We start from the raw sequence: 23,513 nt of genomic DNA, 5'->3' as shown, positions 1-23,513 counted from the left end.
TTAATTAACTTAATATATTATTATTTTTTAAAATAAATTATTAACTTTAAAACAACCAATTTAACTAATTTTATTTAAATAATTATTTGTATATTTTAAAACACATTTTAAATAATTGACATTCAAATTATTATTTATGAAATTATATGTTAAAATTTATATCTACACATATTACATATTAAATATTTTTTTAAATAAATTTAATACATTTAACTTATTAAATTAATTTAAATTTTCTAAATTAAAATAAATTAATAATCATATTTTATAATTTTTACTAACAATATAATATATATAAATAAATAAATAAGTAGTATTAGTGTGTCAAGACAGATTGTGTTGACACAATGACAAAATTTAGTCGGAAAACACGAAACACGAATTTAAACACGAGTTAATACGACACGAATAAACTCGTTAACACGACACGAAAGAGTCCGTGAATCATAATATTTTAAGTAGGTCAAGACACGCATAAGATTGAGACACGACACAACACGATTAAGAGTCTAACGCGACTTGTCCGAGTCGAATACGAACGTTTATGCACAATGCCCTTGGTAATAAAAAATTTTAGTTACAAAATATTTCTAAACACCTCAATTTCACAACATTTTTCATTAAATAAAATCAATTTTAAGTAGAAAGAAATCCCTTTTATATTTTTATAATGCAATTATAATAAAAATTGACAAAATACTAATAACTCTTATAATAATATTCATTATCAAACTGTATGCATAAAAAAACACAAGTTCTTAAAAGAACTTTGATCTTCAAATAATAAGCATACTAAATTAATAATAGCCTGCAAGATTTTAAATTCCCAGACAAAAAACATTTGGATGTTCTTCCCCGTGTTCTTTCGATGTTATTGTTCTACAAAACAAAAAAAAAATTCTTTGCAGTCGGAAGATCTTGAAAATTCAAAAACGTGAACTCGATAGATCAACTCGTCAATGTTTTACTATATCGATCAGCAGCTCTCGCGACCGATTGCATTGAAACTGGATAGCCAGCACCCATCTGCAAAACCAAACAATACTTATAATACACTTGTTTCTAAACAGAACTTAGTCCAACACAAATTCATAAATGCGTAGAAAAAACACTCACCGTGCTGCATATATGAACAGAATTGACATAGCCAGCGTATCGCGAGCCTAAACAAACGTGAATTTATAATATTATATCAATTCCTTCTATTGTTACCCATTTGATTGGTCAATTAAAACGATTTTGAAGAGTTCACCTCGATCATTTAATTCCAAGCAATCAAACCTAGAATTACAACAAATGCATAATAGATGGACTTACTCTTTTTCAAACCAGCAGGTTTTGCAAGTAGAACACCATGAAGAAACGCACCAATATTTTCACGCAATGCCTGCTCAGAAAAGCTCACCTGTACATCGCGGTTAAATCAATCATAATGTAATGAAATAAAGAAAGCACACCCTTCTCTGTTTCATTTTTCGAATATGTTTGGAAACATGTATTTTGATCCCATTGAAAGATCGTCACCAGAGGTTAAAATTTAATGTTGTATTAAGATTTGTTGGTGTTTCGTTTGGTATACAAATGATTTTCTAGTGAGCTTTTGAAGGTTATGAAATCAAAATCTTGTTTATGAAAAAGTAAATTAAGGTATTTTGTATTTTAAATGATCCGATGATTTGTGAAAAGATAGGTGATGTGATAGAGGATTTTTTTGGAAAAAACCAAATAACCGAAGATCAAACAAGCTGTAGTGTAATTTTTTGTTTTATTTGATAGAGTTTTTGCAAAATCATGAAACAGATTATTTTCTAGATCATTGTCGATAATAACAAATGTAGATTTTTCCTGATCATATGAACATGAAAAGATGGTAGATTTTTCCTGATCATACAAAAAATAGTATTTGTGCAATAATAGCATAGAATGTTTACCTTCCCGATGCCCGCATTCACTAAAGCACCATTTCTTTTGTCTCTTTTTTTTATGTAGACACACTGCTTTGCCTCAGTAACTGCCTTTGCGACATCAGCAGTCAAAGTACGATCCTATAAGTATATAACATTTTACTAAGCAAGTGATATCTACTGACAGAATTGAGTGTTTTGGTGGGTTAAATAAGAGTAATTAAAGGGGGGAAATGTAACCTTAATATTTGGCATTAGTCGTTTAAGGACAGTTGCTATCTGTAATACATGCAATAGTAAGCTAATATAAGAAGATAAATTTGAATCATCTTATCCAGTATTTTGCAAGACCAAAATAGGTGAAAATACCTTCTTCAATCGTGGAAAAAATTTAGGAGTTGTAATGCAAGTGTCGAAATCAACCTTAAAGTTACCTGCACATAATTGACAAGACATGAAGCTAGTGTTTTAGATTTGGCTTATTGAACAAAAATCTCGTACCATATCACAGTAGTAACCCATTAAAGAGGGCACTTAGTCATTAAAAATCTCGTACCATTACTTGTAAAGAAGGTAATTGGTATTTTGTCCCACAATGTTTTGAAAGATTTTGATTGTACTCGCACAACCAAATCCCCACAAATGGAGGAAACTGACTAAGAATTGGCCAAACTTCAAAATATTGATGTCGTTTGGGGGATACATTAGTTAGGTGGTAGAATCAAAAGATTTCAAAAGGTTCAAGGGAAAAATCCAACAACATTAGGGGTTTGACGACAAAATAAAAATCAAAACAAACAATACATCAATCATAGAAGCAACATGTGGTACACATCTGTGATGTATGTTTGCCAGATATAGAGAGTGAATTAAATATGTTATCTTGTAGTATTTTATTTGAGATTAAGAGACACTGAAGGGTAGCATAACTAATTTTCTTCACAAAAGGTTTGACTTAATAAGGCAATGTTAAGCCTAACTATAAATAAAACTCATTATAAGCAAACTATCAAAATAAATAATATCATGCTGTAAAGTATTTTGGTGAAGTATGCACTTCTTGCTATTATCATGATGTACGATAAAGAATTCTATTGGAACTTCAGCATTTCTCTAAGCAAAAAATAAGCAATTTGTTGCACATAAGCATGTTTCTAGATAAGGTTATAAAACCAAGCCATGGACAATACAACTGCTTATAGTAATGAAAAGGGTTCAAGGAATCATAGGATGTTAATTTGATCACTTAACATCTTCTTCTCTATCTTAACAAATTTCTCTATAACATGAAAATCATATCCTGTCACATTAGGTTTAATATTTTTCAGGTGTCCCATTTTATTTTTTTACGTTTATGATTTTCATATTATTAAGTCCACTTAAACCCTGAACTATTTTCCATTACATTTACTACATTACTATCCAAATAGCTAGGCTAATTTAGAAATAGAAGGCATTACAGGTAGAATGAATTTAAACTTAAAACTTAACTCTGAAATCAAATGAGAGAAAGAGGGTAGGCATTAATCTATATTTAATCAATAGAATTTTCTAATTGCAATCATAAATTGACCATCTTTTATTGCAAAGATAAAAAAAAAAGTTGACCTATAAAACTTACCATTTTTTATTTCCTCAATGAGATCATCACTTCCAACAACATCGGCTCCAGCTTCCCTCGCTTCTGATGCATCAGTTCCATCAGCAAAGACCGCAATTTTGACAACCTAACACACATGAAAACATCAAACAATATGTTGAGTTTGTTTTCGTGGTGACAATTGATTTTGGGAGTGGGCACAATAGATTTTTAATCAAACCGAGAAATTTGTATACCTTCCCTGTACCATGAGGCAGATTAGCAGTTCCATTAAGTTTCTGCACTTAAATAGATGAAGTTAGATGAAACTCAATACGTAATAAGAACCAGTATGCAGGGATTAAAAAACAAACACCTAACTAAACCAATACGCAGGGATTAAAAAACAAGTACTAGTAACAAGATCATACAAAATAAGTTAAAGTGGTTTAACATGTAGCATGAATATGTTATAACTTGTAGTAGAATTAGGTATAAATCTTGAACATAAAAGATAAAAGAATTATATTGAGATGAGTAATGAAAAATCAAAGGGAGGAGATAGAACCCTAACTGCTAGGGTGAATACAATGAGATAAGAGAAAGAAACTCTAACAAGACTTTTCAACTAAATCATTTCATATCTCACTCTTCACAACTAACTGTTCTATTTATTCCCGCCACTATATTTAACCCTAATATCATTTTCCCTTGTATCAGAATATCCCTATCCCGTTTTAGGAGGAATCATCGGGATGGGGAAACAATATCAGTAAAACAAACTGCTTACATCCAAATGAAAACAAATGAAAGTCCAAATACCAGGTCACTTCGACGAAGCTCTGCAGCTAGATTAACATGCACTTCAACAGTCTCATCAAATGTCGTTTTAGCATTGGCCTGAAATTGATCAAGAACTCATTACAATTAGAAAATAATACCATGAATACTCTCCACAACAATGTAATATCAGATTGTATCAGTTAAAATGATTCAAATCAATCATATCTATCCCTAAAAGTATCACTTACAAAGTAAATTATACATGAATGAACTGATTCCAATAATCAAGCAATTATAAGTCCTTCAACACAATCATTCAAATTTTGCTCACTAGCTACATATAATTCAGTAAACACAAGCTTCATTTTGCAAGAACTCATTACAATTAGCAAAGAATACCATGAATACTGTCCAAAACAATGTAATATCAGATTTTATCAGTTAAAAAGATTCAAATCAATCATCTGTGATTCCAATTATAATTCAGTAAACACAAGTGTAAGATAACTGACCTTGAGAAGTTTAATTGCTTCTTGAAGATCATGAATAGTAGTAATAGTCTTTTCTTTTACAGTCACCTGCTTAATCAAAGTTGGAAAAGGAACTGTATTATCTTCAACTCTCACTAATCTCCTTCGTACCTGACTACTAACTTCAATTCTCCTCCTCTCTCTTTCCAACTGTTCATCCACTTCACCAGTTTCTCCTTCCTTCGAATCAGCTTCTCTGTCTTCAGGTAGAGGCGCGACCTTAGATGCATAAGAAACCGGAGTTATCTTCGGAATATCCTTCATATATCGAATATCTTCACGACTCCAAGCCCGATCTTCAGTTTGTTCCTCCGCCGGCGGAGGCGGATCTTTAGGTTTGACTGCGTATGAAACGGATTGTATTGGTAGTGGTTTAGGTTCGTTGGAACGAGATTCTGGTGAATTTGGTTCGGGAACGGAAGGGGATGAAGAAAGTGATCTATAGAGAGATGTAAGAGAAGAACGCGGAAGCTGATGAATGTATTGTGATGAACAATGGCGACTAGCGTGAGATAGAAGAAGCTTGAAAGACGCCATTGATGAACTTTTTCTGAGCTCTGAAAATGATCTTTGGAGAAGGAGGCGCAGGGTTTTGAGTTCTTACAATTCACTGGGTTTTTTTTTTTTTGAAAAAGTTTTAGTTTAAGGATAGATTGTAAATATACCTTTAATTTTATGAAAGATGTTTGATTGAACCCTTATAGTTAAATTTCATTCATTCTTAGCCTATGATATTTAGGTAGTTCAAATCAAATAGTTGTTATATAAAATTGATACACAGAGAAATCTAAAACTTCTAGTTAAATATAGATATCGTCGAATTGTTATTAATAACAACAGACATTCGATTCATATCATTAATAATGTTATTATTAAAACGCTTTCTGATATTTATTTTTTAAAAACAGTAAAATTAATTTAAGAATTAATTGTTTTTCTAGAAAACTTAAGAACATTGGTGGATTTATGTAATAGCTTATGTGGGCCTGAAAACCTAACACAAGTTTTTTATTTTATTTATTTTATAGTAAAAATATTACGTTACCCTTTAAATTCTTAAAAATTTTCAATATAATTGAATATTAGTTTATTTAAATATTAAGAAAATTGTAAAAATATTTTTATTTACTTGTTTTATTTTAAATTTTCTCGTTATTTTTTTAAACTGACTCTATTTATTTTCTCAAGCCCATCCAAGTCTGAATCTTGATCCGGCTATACCTACGAGCTCAATAATATATTGAATAACGTCGATATATTATATTATTCTTTTTTTCTTTTATATTTTGTCGTTATGCTTAAATAATTTTATCATTTTAATATAGATGATTCTTTTAAAAGTTTTACAAAACAGCCGAACTTATAATTAAGTGTTCCTTAATCATCGGTTAGTTAATTTTTCGTTAAATAATTGGTTATATTTTTGTTTATAAAATTTACAAAAGTGAAATTGAAATAAATATATAAATTTTTATATGTGTACATGACCTTGTTTAGTTATGGCAAGTTTAATTTATATTAGGATTTTTTTTTAAAAATAATATTATTATATTAATAAATAAATATGTATTTTTTATTTTAAGAGTTAGCATAGTGTGATATTTAATCTCTAAGTTAATAATTGCAGTGAATTACACAATAAAGTTATCTTAAACAATGTCATTTTATCATTTTTAAGTTCAATTCCTTGAATTTTATTAGTTGAATGGTTTCATTTGTAAAGTTATTAGCTATTAAGTTTTGTTTAATAGCTATATAAAAAAAATATTTAGATTTTGTTTAATATATATATTTAGCTATTAAGTTTTATATCATCCACCATATAAAATAAAATATTTAGATTTTATTTTTAAATACATTTATATTTAGCCATTAAGTTTTGTTTAAAAATAGTTTTTAAATAATTTGTATAGTCACGATTAATTATTTTTAAAACCTACATGCTATAAATCAATGTTAATTAAAAAAACCATAATTTAATAGTCGGTTAGTTTGATTGTATTAATAAAAAAAATTATAATGAACCACCAATGTGAGTTTTTAAAATTTGAATCACAAACATTCAATCATGGTTGTGACAAATATGGATTTTAACACCTTAATTTATTAGATTGAATTAGATGATTCATTGAAAAATCTTCATTAATAAATTTCTATTTGCAAAAATATAATATTGTAATGTAATTTGAACTCTAAATCTTATTTTCTAGCTCACAAATTTTTGTAGTGTTCCATGTTTATCATTTTTTAAAATGTTTAACAAAGTAAACTATATGACTTTATTTTTTATATTAGTTTATTCTTATATGTGGCTAATACAATTTTTTAGATGGGTCGAATTGAGAACTAAATTCATGATTATTAGGATATGAATTATTATTCTATACAAAGATTATTAAGTTACTCTAGATATATTAATTTTTTATATATATAATTTAACAAATATCTCATATCGATAAATTGTTTTTACTTAGTAGATATAAATTATTATTTTTATTTGTAAATGATTGAATTCAAATAGATAATAAAATTTTAAAAAAATGTTTTTAAGACAATTAGAAACCACTAATTATTTTTTTGAATGGGTTGTTTCTGGGGTTGGTCTGCCTTAACTCATGTATACAGTGAAAATCGAATATTGGACTTTTGATTTCTCATGTTCTTACTGGATTTCATATTGACATTTCAAATTTATATTTAAACATCTTACTAAATTTGAAGGATATTCTATATAACTCAGAATATTTGATGGAGTTGACATTTAAAAAAATATATATAAACAATTTTCAATTAATTTGAACATTTTATAAAGTTTTGACTCATAAATTATAAATAATATTTTAAAAATCTCTCACAAGTTGAGGTTTTGAATGAGGATACAATATTAATGAATGTATAATATTGATGAACTTGTCTTTGTTCAAATATAAGAGCTAAACATTCATTAAACTTGGAGGTATACATCCATAATTTTTTTAATGAAATTTGTATATAAAGTAAGCAAAGACTTATTCATTTTCAAATTAGTCATTTATAATTTAATAATACAAGTTCATCTTAAATATATAATTAAAGTGGACAACAAGTACCAAAGTACAATATTCAAAAGGACACATTTTTTTTTAAATATAAGTATAAAATTCTAAAAACAAGTAGATATATAATTTAGTGATGTAGATTGATTTTATTTATTTGCTTATATTATTATTATTGTAACCCGAGTAAATTTTGTAAAATGAAATAGCCCGTTTAAAATTTAAATTCTAACTCCGCATTTGCATGTTAATACACAAAATAAATCGGAAAAAAAAATTCATACTTTTTCAAAAGAAATATAAAAAGACTCTTCTTCTTTGTAATAATTAACTGTTGATTGCTTAAACAACAATTTCTTTTATATAAAAAATAAAATATTTCTATAGAATAAAAAAGACCGGTCATTTTTTTTTCTTTGTAATATTTTGTTGATTGCTTAAACATCATTTTTTTTATAATATCCAAAGAAAAATAAAAGAGCACATCCTCATTTGTTGCAGTCAAATGATGTCTTTGTCAAATGGATGTTGGATTATTTGTGATTCTTATTAGATTTAAAAAAAAACTCCAATAAAATGGGTTATTTAATTTTTAAATTATTAATTACACACACAAACCAACATCAAACCAGCTCATATATATATATATATATATATATATATATATATATATATATATATATATATATATATATATATATATATATATATATATATATATATATTCTAATTAATGTATTCCCAATATAATTAAGCATTTTATTTTATTATATATATATATTTATATAACATATAACAAAATATAATGTTCATTAATTAGAATATAATGTTTGATTTTTGAACAAAAACATATCTCACCCTAACTAATTATTTTTTTAACTATTCAATCATTTGATAATTCAAACAAATTTAAAATCTGATAATTTATTATTTTATCATATAATATTTTTTCAAAAATATAATAATATTTCCAAATAATTAAACATCAAACGAGCACTAATCATCATGTCAACGCTAGCTGTGTTTATCTAATTGTTCTTAGTGTGTATTTGTGTATGAGAGATCTAAGAGCATGTTTGATATTGAGTTATTTTAAAAAGAGTTGAACTATGCTTTTAAAATATTAATTATATTTATTTATTTTTGTAATAAATTAAGTAATTTAATTCATAAATAAAATAATCTATATTATAACAAATATATGTTTTTTATTTTGATTTTTTTTATAATTTTAACTTAATTTCACTACACTTCTCTTTGGTATTATTTTTTTTTGTCATTGGAACTATATTACTAGATTAAAAAATATTTTGTTTGTAATAATTAAATAATGAATAATATGTATAATACTTATTGTATATTTAATTATGTGTTAAATATCTCTAACACATGATCTTATTTGAAATGGTTAATTGTACATTTACTTTGTATTTAATTTATAAACATCTAAACTATTTAAAATGTTGTAATTCATTAATTTTGGTTAAAAAGGCACATATTCATGTTATACGGACATATCAAATTTTTTTTCTAAGTCTTATTCAACTTCATTATTAAACGACGACGCAACTGTTTCATCTGTTTCATTTCATTTTCAAACAATGATGTTGCAGACTAAGACGACGATGAGGTTGTTCCATATATATCAACCTATTCAAGACATATTGTGGGTTTTGTCATATTTTACTATTTTTTTACACTATAAGTGTTGAAACATGTATGGATTGAAATCGAAAAAATAAATTTTGAATTATGTTAAAGTTATAATTACAAAGAAGATAGTGCATCCGAAGAGGGTCAAACACGAAACCAGCAATACGTCTTGAATCAGCCGGTCTGTAACAATTTTGTCATTATTTTAGTCTTTAACATCGGTTGTTTAGGAATGAAGTGGAAGAAGTTATCTAAAAAATGATGTGAAAATTTTCTCCAACATTATTTAGAAAAATAAAAAATGAATATACCAAACATATGAGTTTATTTTCAATTTCTATTACAAAATTGTACATTTTAAATGATTTAAATGTTTAGGAATAAATTCAAATACAAAATATTATGCAAGGACAATTTTCAAATAAAATAATATATAAATAAATATTTGAAGCTCTCTTACTTATTTAGGTTACTTATATAATTTCTGATGACACATCACACATCAAATAATAGTTTAATAATTTAAATAAAATAATAAAAATTTCTGATTTTTTATGAAGATAATCAAACTCTTCCAATCATGAATTCTACTTAATTTTAGGAATTTTTTAATGAGGATCCAACCTAATTTTGTATATCAGAGTTAATTTAAAGAGTTAATTTAAACTAAATAGTCAGGCTTTGTTAGGTTCTATTTTTTCAACAATTATATTACTAAATTTATTAATTAAAATACATTAATTTCAAAAAATATATATATTAATACACTCTAAGTTCAAATCTTCAAATCCTCAAAATAAACACCAATCAACATTTTTTAAATAAACCCCAACCAAACAAACTCAAGTCTTGGATCAAACCATTATGAATTTACAATTCAGATTCTTTTAAAACAACCCAATATCAAACAGGCTCTAATGGGATTAACTAAAAAATAAATATTAAATTAAGTCACATTCAACACAATTAAACAAATCATATAATTCCCTAACCCACTTGGTCACTATTGAAGATATGAAATGAAAATTAATTTTCCCCATTTCTGATCTTCCCCAGATGAACTTATTTTAATCAAACCTTCTTCTCTCTATAAAAAGAAAAAAAAAACATTTCTAAGTAGAAGAAGTAGAAGAAGAAGAAGGGTAGATGACAACAATGGTGTCTATAATGAAAATGTTGGGTATTTGCTTTTGTATTTATTTGGTTTTCATAAGAAGTAGATCGGCTGTCGGAGCTAATAGCGACGGTTTGGTTGAAGGTATTGTCGTCGTCAATGGAACACTTGCGATTGCACAAATAGATGAAGATTTTGTTTGTGCTACTTTAGATTGGTGGCCACCGGAAAAGTGTGATTATGGTCTTTGCAGTTGGGCTAATTCTTCTCTTCTTAACCTGGTAATTTCCTTCAAATTTATCGTAATAGTTCGATTAGTAGGTTTAGTGGCAGTTGAACCGCAAAACCGACTCATCATGGTTAAAGTTTAAAAAATATAAATTAGTTATAAATTTGACGAAATTGTCGTATCGAGACTTTTGTTTTGGGTCAAATTAGAATTTTTCTTTCTCACCTCACAATTTGGAGTTTTTTTTTTTTAAATCAGTCGGTTTTTAGAATTAGAATTTCTTTCTCAGCGAGAATTGGTAGTTAAAATTATAATTTTTTTAAAATTCGGTATTTAAATTAGTGATATGAATATTTTTTTATTTTATTTATTTATAAATGTCACGTAGATAATAAGTTAATGTTGTTTTAAATCGTTAAGATAAAACTTTATTTTTAATAATAATGAATTCAAATGGTGAGATTTGAAAGAAGATGATATATGATATCTCAATTAGTCTCAATAAGGAGCTTTTAATTCAACCGTTATAATTTATAGTTAATATTAAACATTTGTCTTCTTAATTAAGTTTTCATCATTGAATGTTTAATCTACTAGTCGTTATAATTTTATTTGAAAAACAAATATAATTATATATATAACGACTTAAATTAAAATGAAAAATGATAATTATAAGGAGAATCGTCTTAGTTTAATATATTAAAAGAAAGTAATATATTTAACGAATAAATAGAAATGATTGAAATTAACCAAACCATCAAACCGATTTCAATAGTTTGGTCGTGTTTTGATGTGCATTTCGATGTACAAACTGATTGAATGAAACTATTTACACACCTAAAATAAACTCCTAGAGAAAAAAATATCTTTATCCTAAGTGATCAATATATTTAACTACATGATTCATTTTCTTTGTAGGATCTTACAAACAAAATTTTCATAAATGCAATCAAAGGTATATCATCTTTGAAATAGATTTTGAGCCATACAATTGAAGATTAATTTCACTATAATATTTTTTATTTAATTTGCATTTGTAGAATTTTCTCCCTTAAAATTAAGACTCGGTGGAACTCTCCAAGACAAACTCATATACCATACCTTAGGTGACACTCAACCATGTGGGCAGTTTGTAAAGAACAACGAAATGTTCGGATTTTCTCAAGGTTGTTTGTCGATGTCACGATGGGATGAACTTAACGCCTTCTTTAACAAAACCGGGTATATAAATATATATTGTTTTTTTGGAAATTAATTATTTAATTTGTCACTTAATCTAAATTAATTTTGTATTTTAATTTTGAAGAGCAAAGGTTATATTTGGGTTGAATGCATTGAATGGAAAGACAATAGGGATTGATGGTTCAGCAATTGGAGCTTGGAATTCAACCAATGCTGAATCTTTTATATCTTATACTGTGAATAAAGGTTACATTATTCATGGATGGGAGCTTGGTAATTATTAATCATATAACAAAATTTTGATTATTTATTATTGTGTTGATAATTGTCATTTGACTATGGTTATAACCTTATCAGGGAACGAGTTGAGTGGTAAGGGGATCGGGGCGAGCATTTCCTCCGATCAATATGCGAAAGACATAATTTCTTTACAAGGTTTATTGGAAAAAACGTATAAGAATTTTCGAGTACAACCTCTATTGTTGGGACCCGGAGGTTTCTTTGATTCTAATTGGTTCACGGATTTCATAAACAAGTCGAATAATTCTCTTCAAGTTGTTACGCATCATATCTACAATCTTGGCCCAGGCAATTAACCCTTCCATATATAAGAATCCTTTTCTAATGAACATTTGCTGAGTAGTGTCGAGATTCAAAGATTTAATATGTTTTATTATTATGTAACAGGTGTTGATGATCATTTGATAGATAAGATCCTTAATCCGTCTTATCTTTCTGGAGGATCGCAACCCTTTATTGCTCTCGAGAATATTTTAAAAAATGCGAGAACTTCTACCATAGCGTGGGTAAGTGAGGCCGGAGGGGCTTGGAATAGCGGTCATCCTCTTGTCACAAATGCGTTTGTCTTTAGCTTTTGGTAAGCCAAAGTTCAAATCTATATGCAAAATTCCTCAATTGAATTTTTTACTTGTTTATAAACGTGACATCCAATTAGATACTTGATATTTATGGATTGATGGTTTTCATATTGGTTGAAAGTTGTATATATAACTTTCATAATTGTGAAAAACGCGTATAGGTACTTGGATCAACTTGGAATGGCGTCCGTTCACAACACCAAGACTTATTGCCGACAAACATTGATAGGTGGAAACTATGGCTTGTTGAACACGACCACATTCACTCCCAACCCCGATTACTATAGGTAAGTAAAAAAAGTAGTTCTCTTAAAATACGAACATTACAATATTTTCTTCTTTTCGTTTGACAATTTTTTCTGTTTGGTCTTTAAAGCGCGCTTCTTTGGCATCGGCTAATGGGAAGAAATGTTCTTTCGACAAACATGTCCACATTGACCAACATTCGCGCCTATTCTCATTGTTCAAAGGCTTCGGTGAGTATGTAAACATGTAGTAGTACAACTACAATTTTCTTAACAAATTAAATATTAGACTATTTTAATTCTAAACGCATACTTAACACAGCGTGGAATTACGATTCTATTGATCAATCTTGACGGAAATACCACAGCCAAGTTGTCATTTAAGATCGATAACTCAACCATAAAGGGAACTAATAATAAACGAAAGCGTATAATTCACAATACGGGAAGAATCAATTTCGATCCAATTTGGCAGCGACTAAAGATGAAAGATGGGACAAGAGAAGAATATCATTTGGCCGCAAAAGATGGTGATCTACACAGCCAAACCGTTCTTTTAAACGGTGAGGCGTTGATGGTAAATTCCTTCCGAGAAATACCTCGGTTAACGCCTCGAGTTGTGAATGGTTCAGAACCCGTAACTATTGCACCCTTTTCTATTGCATTTTGTCATTTCCCTAATATACATGTTAATGCTTGTAGGTAGGTAATAGTTATATATAATTAAATGTTTACTATAATATGTTTATAATAAATAGATATATGTACATACTCACATACTAAGATCTTAGCAAATAATATTATATAGCCATGTAAAATAAGGATTTTTTTTTAGTTGACATTTTTTCACAAAATTTTGCTTTTAACTTCAGGATTTTACTAGTATGGGTAATGTCAAATATCATATTGAAAGTTACATATATCTAATATGTAAAATCAAATCATGGAAAGAAAGAGGGTATTTTTTTTAATCATAAATATTGTAATCCAAATTAGGTAAGTACGAGTTATACATAATTTGTCATAAAATATCAATCTTGAACAAAGATAATTTTTATGTTCGCTTAAAATTGTAAGTAAAATTTTTTTTAGAGTGGCTTGTTCTGTTCTGAAGCTCATATTAGTTTGTTTTGGGAGTCACCTTAAAAAAATATTATATTATTATTGGATGATTTTAATTCGAATTTTAATATTTATAATTTTTTATTATTTATAAATTAACGTTTTATTTGTAACTTTATATTTGATTTAATGAGAATTAATTTTTATAAAAAAAAATTATCACTAAGAGTCTTAAGCTATTGCCTCAGTCGCTATTTGTAGAAATGCTATAGGCAAGAAGATGTATAGTGCGAGTTCCAATGCTTTTGCAATGAGAATCAGAATAAGAGAAGACTAAATGTTAAAAAAGTTAGTTTCACATGGTAAAGTGTTGAACCTAGTGGGTCGCAAAAATGTGAATCCTTCTTCGTGTGATATTTTACGTTGATAAGATATTGATAATTTTAAGGTTAATCATTGTTACTTTTTAACTGCAGAGAATGCTCCTTACGATCTCATAAGAGAGAAGTTGTGGGACTTTAAATTCTCATTGAACATCTTGTTTTTTGGATGAAGTGTTATGCATTAAATAATTTTAACATATGATAAATGCATGAAAAAATGATGTATTATGACATCTCGTTGTAGAATGTGTCATAAAGAGGTGGAGTCGACGCTTCACTTGCTTTTACAATGTGATTAAGGATGACAATTATAATTCTCCCCGCGATTTTCGATTTGAATTGTTATGTTAGGGGTGGTTTTTCTCCGGTTTAACCGGTAGTTGATCGGGGATGGAACGATGATGATATTTGAGTCTCTCACTCCGACTATGCCCCGATATAACCTCGATTTTGTCCTTAACACTAATAAACACAATAAAATATATAACATCACCATTATATTTATTTATTCTTTATATTTTATCAAACTTTAAGTTTATTTGTTTAAAATAATATAAATTTTCAATATATTACAATATATATAATATTAAGAAAATTCATTTATGAAGGATTTTATTATTATTTTAGAGTTAATACCCCGCGGAGATCTTCTGAAACCAAACGAGACTGGGATAGTAGTAAAAAAATTATCGAAGTATTTAATGGGTTATATCGCATTCTCTGCCCCGATCTACCCCATCATCATCCCTAATTATGATGGAATGGTTGCGATATAAAGCTTATTATGGAAAATGACCAGTATTAAGTTAGTTATGCCACAGTCTATCTTTAGTTGTTGGAAAGTGTGAATAAAGACGATAAGCTTGGTTGGCCCGAGTCGTTGGGCTCATCTCACTTATTTTCTGATGGATCATTTGGCTTGAAAGGAATCGTAATATATTTAGTGTTCGTTGTCGACCGATACGTTTAATACATAATTTATTAGTATGACAATTAGGGATATTTATTGGATAAATCAGTTGAAACTTGAAGCGGTCAGAGTACTCATTAATCTTCACGAAGATTACCGTGCTTGTTAAAGTTTATTATTTTTGTTTATTTTTTACGATTGGTGAACATTCTGTGTAGTATTGTTTTCTAATAGTTTTTTTTTTCATATTTTTGTAATGTTTTTGTCGTTAAACTTAAACGACTATTATTTATATCATTTTGGAAGAAAATTTTAAAAAATTAAAAATTTCAAATTAAATGAGATTATAATAATTGGTGTCGTATTAGAAATCAAAATCGATTCTATAAGAAAAAAACAATTAAAACTGTTTCAAAAGAAATATAAAAAGACAATGTCATCCTTTTTTTCTTCTTTTGTAATATTTAGTTGTTATTTCTTAATCAACCATTTCTTTTATATAAAATATAAAAATGTTTCAAAAGAAAAATAAAAAGACCGGTTATCTTTTTTTTCGTTTTTGCTTTGTAATATTTGTTGTAGATTGCTTAAACAACCATTTTCTTTTTTTATATAAAAAATAAAACTGCTTCAAAAGATAAAGAAAAAGACCTGTCATCTCTTTTGTTTTTCTTTGTAATATTGTGTTGATTGCTTAAATATCAATTATTTTTATAATTTCAAAATAAAAGTAAAAATAATAGTAAATGTATTTATTTTGCTTTGTAATATTTTGTTGTTGATTACTTAAATATTAAATTTTCTTTTGTGAAATTATAAAAATATTTCAGAGTGAAGGCAGTTTAAAATTTCGAATATTCTATTTTAAATATCGCAATTTAGTAGTTATTATTGTTAAAATTATACAAACTTTAACGGTTTCAAACGTCGTTAACTTATTATTTACGTGGTATTTGTAAATAAATAAATACAATATTAATGTCATTAATTTAACTATCAAATTTCAGCTAAGAATGAAGAGTTTTAACTATAAAATCGGCAATTAAAATTCACAATACGTTGAAATTCGGTAATTAAATTAATAACATTAATGTTTTATTTATTAATAACATTAAATGTCACTTAAATAATAATTTAAGTGCTTTGAAACTGAAAGACAAAATTTCAGTTTGTATAACTTTAATATCTAAATATCTAAATTGTAAAGATATATTACCCACTAATCAAAATCAGCACTCACTTAAAAAAAAAAAAAAACTATGGAACAAGTTTTTAAGGGTTTGTTTGATATTGTTTTTTTTTTAATCAAAAACCCAATATTTTTTTTCATTTTATCTATCTTATCACTTATTTTATCTATCCAAATATCAAAATACTTTAGATTCTGTTTAGATTGAAATTAGAATTAACATTGAATTTTCAATTCTACAAAAATTACAATTCAATTATTATATTTTAAAAAAATTTAAATTGTAATTCATTTTTAATACTTATATTTGAAAAAGTAAAAAAATAATAATTTGAATATATATTATCTATAAACATTTGGTTGACACTACCTATTAAGATATCTTAAGTATTAAGAATTTTTATTTATAAATCAATTCTAATGAAGAAAAAGAATATTGGTTCGATATATTAATTAACTAAACAAAAAGAAATATCGGTATGACATTTTAATTTTAAAAAAAAAATAATAATATTAGTTCAACATTTAACTTTCTAAACTAAAAAATATACATTAATTCAAAATTTTAACTTACTAAATTTTAGAAAAATATATCGATTCGAAATTTTTAACTTTTTAAATTTTGAAATAATGAAGCGATTTAAACCCTAAAATAATAATATATTATTTTTAGAAAAATAGAAAAAAAAATAGAATTATAATTCTAAAACTAAAGAGAATGGAACTGAAAATTAAAAAAATATATATATATACTAGTTTTAATTTTATTGAAATTCTAATTTTAATTTTAATTTTTAATTTTAAATGCTCTATCAAATATAAAAATTTGAATTGGACCTCTAATTCCAATTTAAATTCTATAGCAACTATTAAATTTATTATATTTTAAAAAAAAAATTAACTTAATCAAAAATTATTTCACTACATTTCTCGTTCATCAAAATTAATTAAATACATTTTTTTTAATTATTATTTTTTTATTTTATATTACATATTAATACATTTTAAATCTTTTTTTAAAAAAAATATATATATATATATATTTACTCAAAATGATCACTAATCCAAAAAGAAAATGAAAGTTGGTGGGATCAAGTAAGTAAAGATAAAATATTAAATTAAGTCACATTCAAATTCAAGTAATTAAACAAATTAATATGCCCTGTTTGGAACCTAGCTCCGAGTTGGGGTTGAATTTGGGCAATAGTTTTTTTTTTTAATTTGTTTAAAAACTATTTTTGTTTTTAATATTTTATTGATCTAATAATTTAAATGAAATAATGTTTATTTTTTTTAATAAATTTATATTAACCAATTTAATAATATTTATTCGTAAAACTCTAACCTAGTTTTTCGTTCGAATTTTAGCTGCTCCAAACATGTCAATATATATTTCCTAAGCAACTTTTGAAAGTGGGAAATGAAAATTAATTTTCCCCATTTATGATCTTCCCCATATGAGCTTATTTAACCTACTTCTCCCTAGAATATAAACAAGAAGAAGAAGAAGGGTGGATGACAACAATGGTGTCTTTAATGAACATGTTGGGCATTTGCTTTTATATTCATTTGGTTTTCATCATAAGCAGATCGACTGTCGGAGCTAATAGCGAAGGTTTGGTTGAAGGTATTGTCGTCGTCAATGGAACACATCCAATTGCACAAACAGATGAAGATTTTGTTTGTGCTACCTTAGATTGGTGGCCACCCACAAAATGTGATTTTGGGTTTTGCAGTTGGGCTAATTCTTCACTTCTCAACCTGGTAATCTTTTTTATTTTGTTTGTTCGATTTTCGTAAATTTAATTTGGGTTGAATACATGGACGAATTTATGTTAAGTTTCGACGCACCCATAAAACATAATATTATCTTGTTTTACGGTAGAAATGTGGACAACCCCTAAATTTAAAATATGTTAAGTTCATTTTATAAGCTCACCACAACTCGAATATCTGTATTCATCCCTAATTGAATATGAGTTTATGTAATTCGGACTAATTTACCGATTTAGGTTAGAATCTGGTTTGGGTGGGTCAACCCATGAACATTCGTAATCAATGGTTAATGGTTTGTTATACTACTTTGAATATCTTAGTAATTCTTTAAATAAAATTTTGAAACAGTTTTTTTAATCTTATCACAACTATTTATTACTTTTTCTAAAATGATCTTTTGCATAAAAGAAGTAATTGTTTCATATTCAACTAAGTATAAATATTTTAAAATTAAAGTGAGTATGACAATTGTGGGAATATTTTTAGTTTACTTTACATAATAAAGTGATATAAGCAAAATCAATTTAACTGTTTAAACTTAACCCAAAACAACAAATCGAATGACCCACGGGTTATGAAAACCGATTTCAACGATCGATTAACCATTAAATTTATCGATTATGGTTAAAAAATTTTAAAAATACATAGTTTATTTCTAATTTATAATTAATACTTAAATATTTCTCCATCTATTTGGTTGTTATTTTATTTTTGTAAATTTATGCATAACTGTATTATTTAGTAATAAATTTTGGTCAAGGAATAAAACTGATTGAACCGACCAAATCGACTAAAAAATTGAAACCGACGGTTTAGATTGAAACCGACGGTTTAGATTGAAACCGACGGTTTAGATTGAAACGGACGGTTTAGATTGAAACGGACAATTTAGATTGAAACCGACGGTTTAATTTTTTTTCAAACCGACTCCAACATTGTAGTTATGCATCCCTATGTACAACTTGATTGAATCAACAATTTATACAATAAACTCTATTTTAAATAGAAAAAAAATATTTCTTATAAATGATCAATATATTTAACTACATGGTTAATTTTCTTTGTAGGATCTTACAAACAAAATCTTCATAAATGCAATCAAAGGTATATCATCTTTGAAATAAATTATGAGCAATACAATTGAAGATTAATTTCACTCAATAATATTTTTATTTAATTTTCATTTGTAGCATTTTCCCCCTTAAAATTAAGACTTGGTGGAACTCTACAAGACAAACTTAAGTACCATACCAACACTCATCCATGTAAGCAGTTTGCAAAGAACAACGAAAGGTTCGGATTTTCTGAAGGTTGTTTATCGATGTCACGATGGGATCAACTTAACGCCTTCTTTAACAAGACCGGGTATATATATATTTATTTATTTTGAAATTAATTGTTTAATTTGTTACTTAATCTAAATTGATTTTTGGTATTTTAATTTTGAAGAGCAAAGGTTATATTTGGGCTGAATGTATTGAATGGAAAGACAATAGGGATTAATGGTTCAGCAATAGGAGCTTGGAATTCAACCAATGCTAAATCTTTTATATCTTATACTGTGAATAAAGGTTACATTATTCATGGATGGGAGCTTGGTAATTATTAATTATATAACAAAAATTTAATTATTTATTATTATGTTGATAATTGTCATTTGACGCTGGTTATAACCATATTAGGGAACGAGTTGAGTGGTAAGGGGATCGGGGCGAGCATTTCCTCCGATCAATATGCGAAAGACATAATTTCTTTGCAAAGTTTATTGGCTAAAACATATAAGAATTTTCGAGTGCAACCTTTATTGTTGGGACCTGGAGGTTTTTTTGATTCTAAATGGTTCACGGATTTTATAAACAAGACGAATAATTCTCTTCAAGTTGTTACGCATCATATCTACAATCTTGGCCCAGGCAATTAACCCTTACATAATAATCTTTTTCTTATGAACAATTGTGATTGAGATTTGAAGATTTAATATGTTTTTATTTTTTTTTTATGTAATAGGTGGTGATACTCATTTGATAGATAAGATCCTTGACCCGTCTCATCTTTCGGGAGGATCGCAACCCTTTATTGCTCTCAATAGTATTTTGAAAAACGCGAAAAGTTCTACCGTAGCGTGGGTAAGTGAGTCCGGAGGGGCTTGGAGTAGCGGTCGTCATCTTGTCTCAGATGCGTTCGTTTTTAGCTTTTGGTAAGACAAACTCAAATTTAAATCAACCATTGTGTAACACTTTTTGGATTTGAATATGATTCTAGTTAAAGTTCAAAACAAGAAAAAAAACATCAATAGATTTTTTAATTTGGTTCTAATTGTGACATACTTGGTATGGTTAGAAGTTGTATATATAACTAATTTCATATTTGTGAAAAACGCGAATAGGTACTTGGATCAACTTGGAATGGCATCCGTTTCCAACACCAAGACTTACTGCCGACAAACATTGATAGGCGGAAACTATGGCTTGTTGAACACGACCACATTCGTTCCCAACCCCGATTACTATAGGTAAGTAAAAAAATAGTTCTCTTAAAATATGAACATTACAATATTTTCTTCTTTTAGTTTGACAATTTTGTTTTATTTGGTCTTTAAAGCGCACTTCTTTGGCATCGACTAATGGGAAGAAATGTTCTTTCGACAAACATGTCCACATTGACCAAAATTCGCGCTTATTCTCATTGTTCAAAGGCTTCGGTGAGTATATAGAATATTATAGTCAATAACAACATTTTTTTTAACAAATTAACTATTAGACTATTTTAATTCTAATCATAAACTTCACACAGGGTGGAATTACGATTCTATTGATCAATCTAGACAGAAACAACACAGCCAAGTTGTCATTTAAGATCGATAACTCAACCATAAAGGAAACTAATGATAAAATAATTCACAATACGGGCACAAGGGAAGAATATCATTTGGCCGCAAAAGATGATGATCCACACAGTCAAACTGTTCTTTTAAACGGGGAGGCGTTAATGGTAAATTCCTTAGGAGAAATACCCCGATTAACGCCTCGGGTTGTGAATACTTCAAAACCCGTAACTATTGCTCCTTTCTCTATTGTATTTTGTCATTTCCCCAATATACAGGTTAATGCTTGTAGGTAAGTAATAGTTATAGATAATAAATGTTTTACTATAATAAATGGATATATATAATACATGGATATATAGCCATAATACTCTATAACCATGTAAAATAATCTCATGATGTCCTTATAAAGAAAAAAATGGATATTTTTTGAGTTGATATTTTTACACAAGATTTTGCTATTATCTCAAGTATTTTTTTACTAGTAATGGGTAATGTCAAATATCATCTTGAAAGTTAATTGTATCTTCTAATATGTAAAATCAAATCATTGAAAGAATGAGAGTAATGTTCATAAATAAATATCGTAACCCAAATCAGAGTTATGGCATAATTTGTCATAAAATATCTAAAATAAATCATACTCAATTAACATATATAGAATAATGTCATAAATAAGAAAAAAAAAAAAGGTAAAAATAAAACATTACATCAATCATGAACGCTTAGGCCTCCCTCTCCCTTATCATTGTGCTTGCATATTTGATATATGTATCTTAGACATCGATTTAAATTGTACTACGTAATAATTGTATGTTTGATAATTTACAACTCGAATCATATATTTTCACATTTTATTCAATTATAAAATCAAATTTTCTCACTAAATTTCTCAATATGTTTTAAGTAAAATGAAAATTGATTTCTTAGTAAAAATTGATTGATGTGCCTTATTATATCATTCATTGGCCTAAACACTTATAAATTCATTCTCGAATACATTAATCTCATTCGATCAAAATGAAAACAAATTTATAAGAATAACAAAAAGGCCCTTAAGCTTGAATAAAATGAAAATACAACCCCCTAACCCTTAAAAAATGTACAAATGATCCCATTTCAAAAGTTTAGAAAGCATAATAATCTCTTTAATCAAAGCTCACTTACACATTGGACTTGAATGATTCTTATGATCATAAGAAGGGGATAAATGATTATTTTCCCTAGAACAATTAGAAACATAATATTCCCTCATAATCATTAAAGCATCTTCTTCCTTAAAATCCTCCATTGCTTTAAGAATCATCTCAAAGATGTGAATTTTACAAGGAATCTTCAAAACACCTTCTTGTTGAAACCCAAAAACTTCTTCAGCTTCTTTCAACAAATACCCAGAAAACACTTCACAACTTAAGTATTCCATTGGCACAACAAATCTCTTCATTTCTTCATCTCCAACCCTAATTGCCACAAACCCTTTTGGAACTGTTGTGTCTTTTAAGAATGTGTTTGGATTGTTATTGGTGTTGTCCATTGAAAGAGATGATAGTGTTCTTTTGAGAAAGCCAATGCCATTGTTGCTACTTGATCTTGAGCTTGAACTTGCTCGTTTTCTCCATTTTTTTAGAAGTTGTCGAAGCTTGACTATTTCAGCTATCTTGTTGCTTTGCTTTTGTGGATCCATGGTGGCTTCTATGAATTGTCAGATTGACATTTGTATTTATAGGGGTTTTGGGGAATGATGGAAATGGTTGAAGATGGGGAAGACTTTATTTTTGCGCAATTTTAGGACATTTAATGATGATGATCATAGATCTAAGATTAATAATTAATTAGTATTTGTATCTTTCTCTCAAATAGAGACCTCTGCCATTTTGGGTTTTGTTTAAAATTTAATTAAATATTTCTTCTTTGGTCCAAATACAATTAGTCTCTAAATTAGTCAGATTCAGTGCTAGTTTGATTCAATTTATTTATTGAAGTTTATTTGTTAAACGTCCCGATACGTTTGATAGTATTTAGCTTATTCGAAACCCTAGCATTAGGGATGAGATAAACATAATCCCTCCAATTTAATTTTTATTAGAACGGTGGGCTCCCTAAATTCGCGAGTTAAACACATTGTCCGCAAATATAATCAACCAATATAACTAGGCGTTATGTCTGATGGACTCGAATTCAAGACTTTGAAAAAATAAGAGTATTTTTATTTGTTCAAGTGTGATCGTTAAACGCTC

The 23,513-nt window shown here is 27.4% G+C and overlaps 4 protein-coding genes across 4 annotated transcripts; 2 read left to right on the top strand and 2 right to left on the bottom strand.

Moving 5' to 3' along the window:
* Positions 1-751: 751 nt before the first annotated feature.
* Positions 752-5,401, bottom strand: LOC124941610 (50S ribosomal protein L1). Its single transcript, XM_047481955.1, has 10 exons — positions 4,779-5,401; positions 4,306-4,383; positions 3,741-3,782; positions 3,526-3,631; positions 2,274-2,338; positions 2,145-2,183; positions 1,932-2,045; positions 1,318-1,405; positions 1,117-1,163; positions 752-1,026 (listed from the first exon to the last, which is right to left on the bottom strand). The coding sequence occupies exons 1-10, from the start codon at positions 5,331-5,333 to the stop codon at positions 949-951; spliced, it is 1,212 nt and encodes a 403-aa protein (XP_047337911.1). The 5' UTR covers positions 5,334-5,401; the 3' UTR covers positions 752-948.
* Positions 5,402-10,639: 5,238 nt separating this feature from the next.
* Positions 10,640-13,838, top strand: LOC124943044 (heparanase-like protein 3). The gene is made up of 9 exons (XM_047483611.1): positions 10,640-10,879; positions 11,746-11,782; positions 11,868-12,048; positions 12,134-12,282; positions 12,367-12,597; positions 12,697-12,886; positions 13,049-13,174; positions 13,264-13,363; positions 13,422-13,838. The coding sequence occupies exons 1-9, from the start codon at positions 10,640-10,642 to the stop codon at positions 13,836-13,838; spliced, it is 1,671 nt and encodes a 556-aa protein (XP_047339567.1).
* A 4,362-nt stretch (positions 13,839-18,200) lies between these two features.
* Positions 18,201-21,592, top strand: LOC124943043 (heparanase-like protein 3). The gene is made up of 9 exons (XM_047483610.1): positions 18,201-18,440; positions 19,520-19,556; positions 19,643-19,817; positions 19,902-20,050; positions 20,135-20,365; positions 20,460-20,649; positions 20,839-20,964; positions 21,054-21,153; positions 21,246-21,592. Exons 1-9 carry the CDS (start codon positions 18,201-18,203, stop codon positions 21,570-21,572), a joined length of 1,575 nt encoding a protein of 524 aa, XP_047339566.1. The 3' UTR covers positions 21,573-21,592.
* Positions 21,593-22,435: 843 nt separating this feature from the next.
* LOC124943042 (auxin-responsive protein SAUR72-like) lies at positions 22,436-22,960 on the bottom strand. Its single transcript, XM_047483609.1, has one exon. It carries the CDS (start codon positions 22,958-22,960, stop codon positions 22,436-22,438), a length of 525 nt encoding a protein of 174 aa, XP_047339565.1.
* Between the last annotated feature and the right edge of the window lie 553 nt (positions 22,961-23,513).

This window comes from Impatiens glandulifera, chromosome 6, assembly GCF_907164915.1.
Source record: "Impatiens glandulifera chromosome 6, dImpGla2.1, whole genome shotgun sequence".
NCBI classification, from domain to species: domain Eukaryota; kingdom Viridiplantae; phylum Streptophyta; class Magnoliopsida; order Ericales; family Balsaminaceae; genus Impatiens; species Impatiens glandulifera.
This window is presented reverse-complemented; position numbering and strand designations above follow the sequence as displayed.

What these genes read in the sequence shown, in the direction of transcription:
- LOC124941610 (XM_047481955.1), bottom strand. Translation starts at nt 5,333, where the DNA reads ATGGCGTCTTTCAAGCTTCTTCTATCTCACGCTAGTCGCCATTGTTCA. An exon ending in AAGCAATTAAACTTCTCAAG is followed by an intron (nt 4,384 to 4,778) that starts GTCAGTTATCTT and finishes GATCAATTTCAG; the next exon opens with GCCAATGCTAAAACGACATT. An exon ending in TGCCTCATGGTACAGGGAAG is followed by an intron (nt 3,632 to 3,740) that starts GTATACAAATTT and finishes CATGTGTGTTAG; the next exon opens with GTTGTCAAAATTGCGGTCTT.
- LOC124943044 (XM_047483611.1), top strand. Translation starts at nt 10,640, where the DNA reads ATGGTGTCTATAATGAAAATGTTGGGTATTTGCTTTTGTATTTATTTG. An exon ending in TATCTACAATCTTGGCCCAG is followed by an intron (nt 12,598 to 12,696) that starts GCAATTAACCCT and finishes ATTATGTAACAG; the next exon opens with GTGTTGATGATCATTTGATA. An exon ending in CCCAACCCCGATTACTATAG is followed by an intron (nt 13,175 to 13,263) that starts GTAAGTAAAAAA and finishes TGGTCTTTAAAG; the next exon opens with CGCGCTTCTTTGGCATCGGC.
- LOC124943043 (XM_047483610.1), top strand. Translation starts at nt 18,201, where the DNA reads ATGGTGTCTTTAATGAACATGTTGGGCATTTGCTTTTATATTCATTTG. An exon ending in ATTCTTCACTTCTCAACCTG is followed by an intron (nt 18,441 to 19,519) that starts GTAATCTTTTTT and finishes TTTTCTTTGTAG; the next exon opens with GATCTTACAAACAAAATCTT. An exon ending in CTTCATAAATGCAATCAAAG is followed by an intron (nt 19,557 to 19,642) that starts GTATATCATCTT and finishes TTTCATTTGTAG; the next exon opens with CATTTTCCCCCTTAAAATTA.
- LOC124943042 (XM_047483609.1), bottom strand. Translation starts at nt 22,960, where the DNA reads ATGGATCCACAAAAGCAAAGCAACAAGATAGCTGAAATAGTCAAGCTT.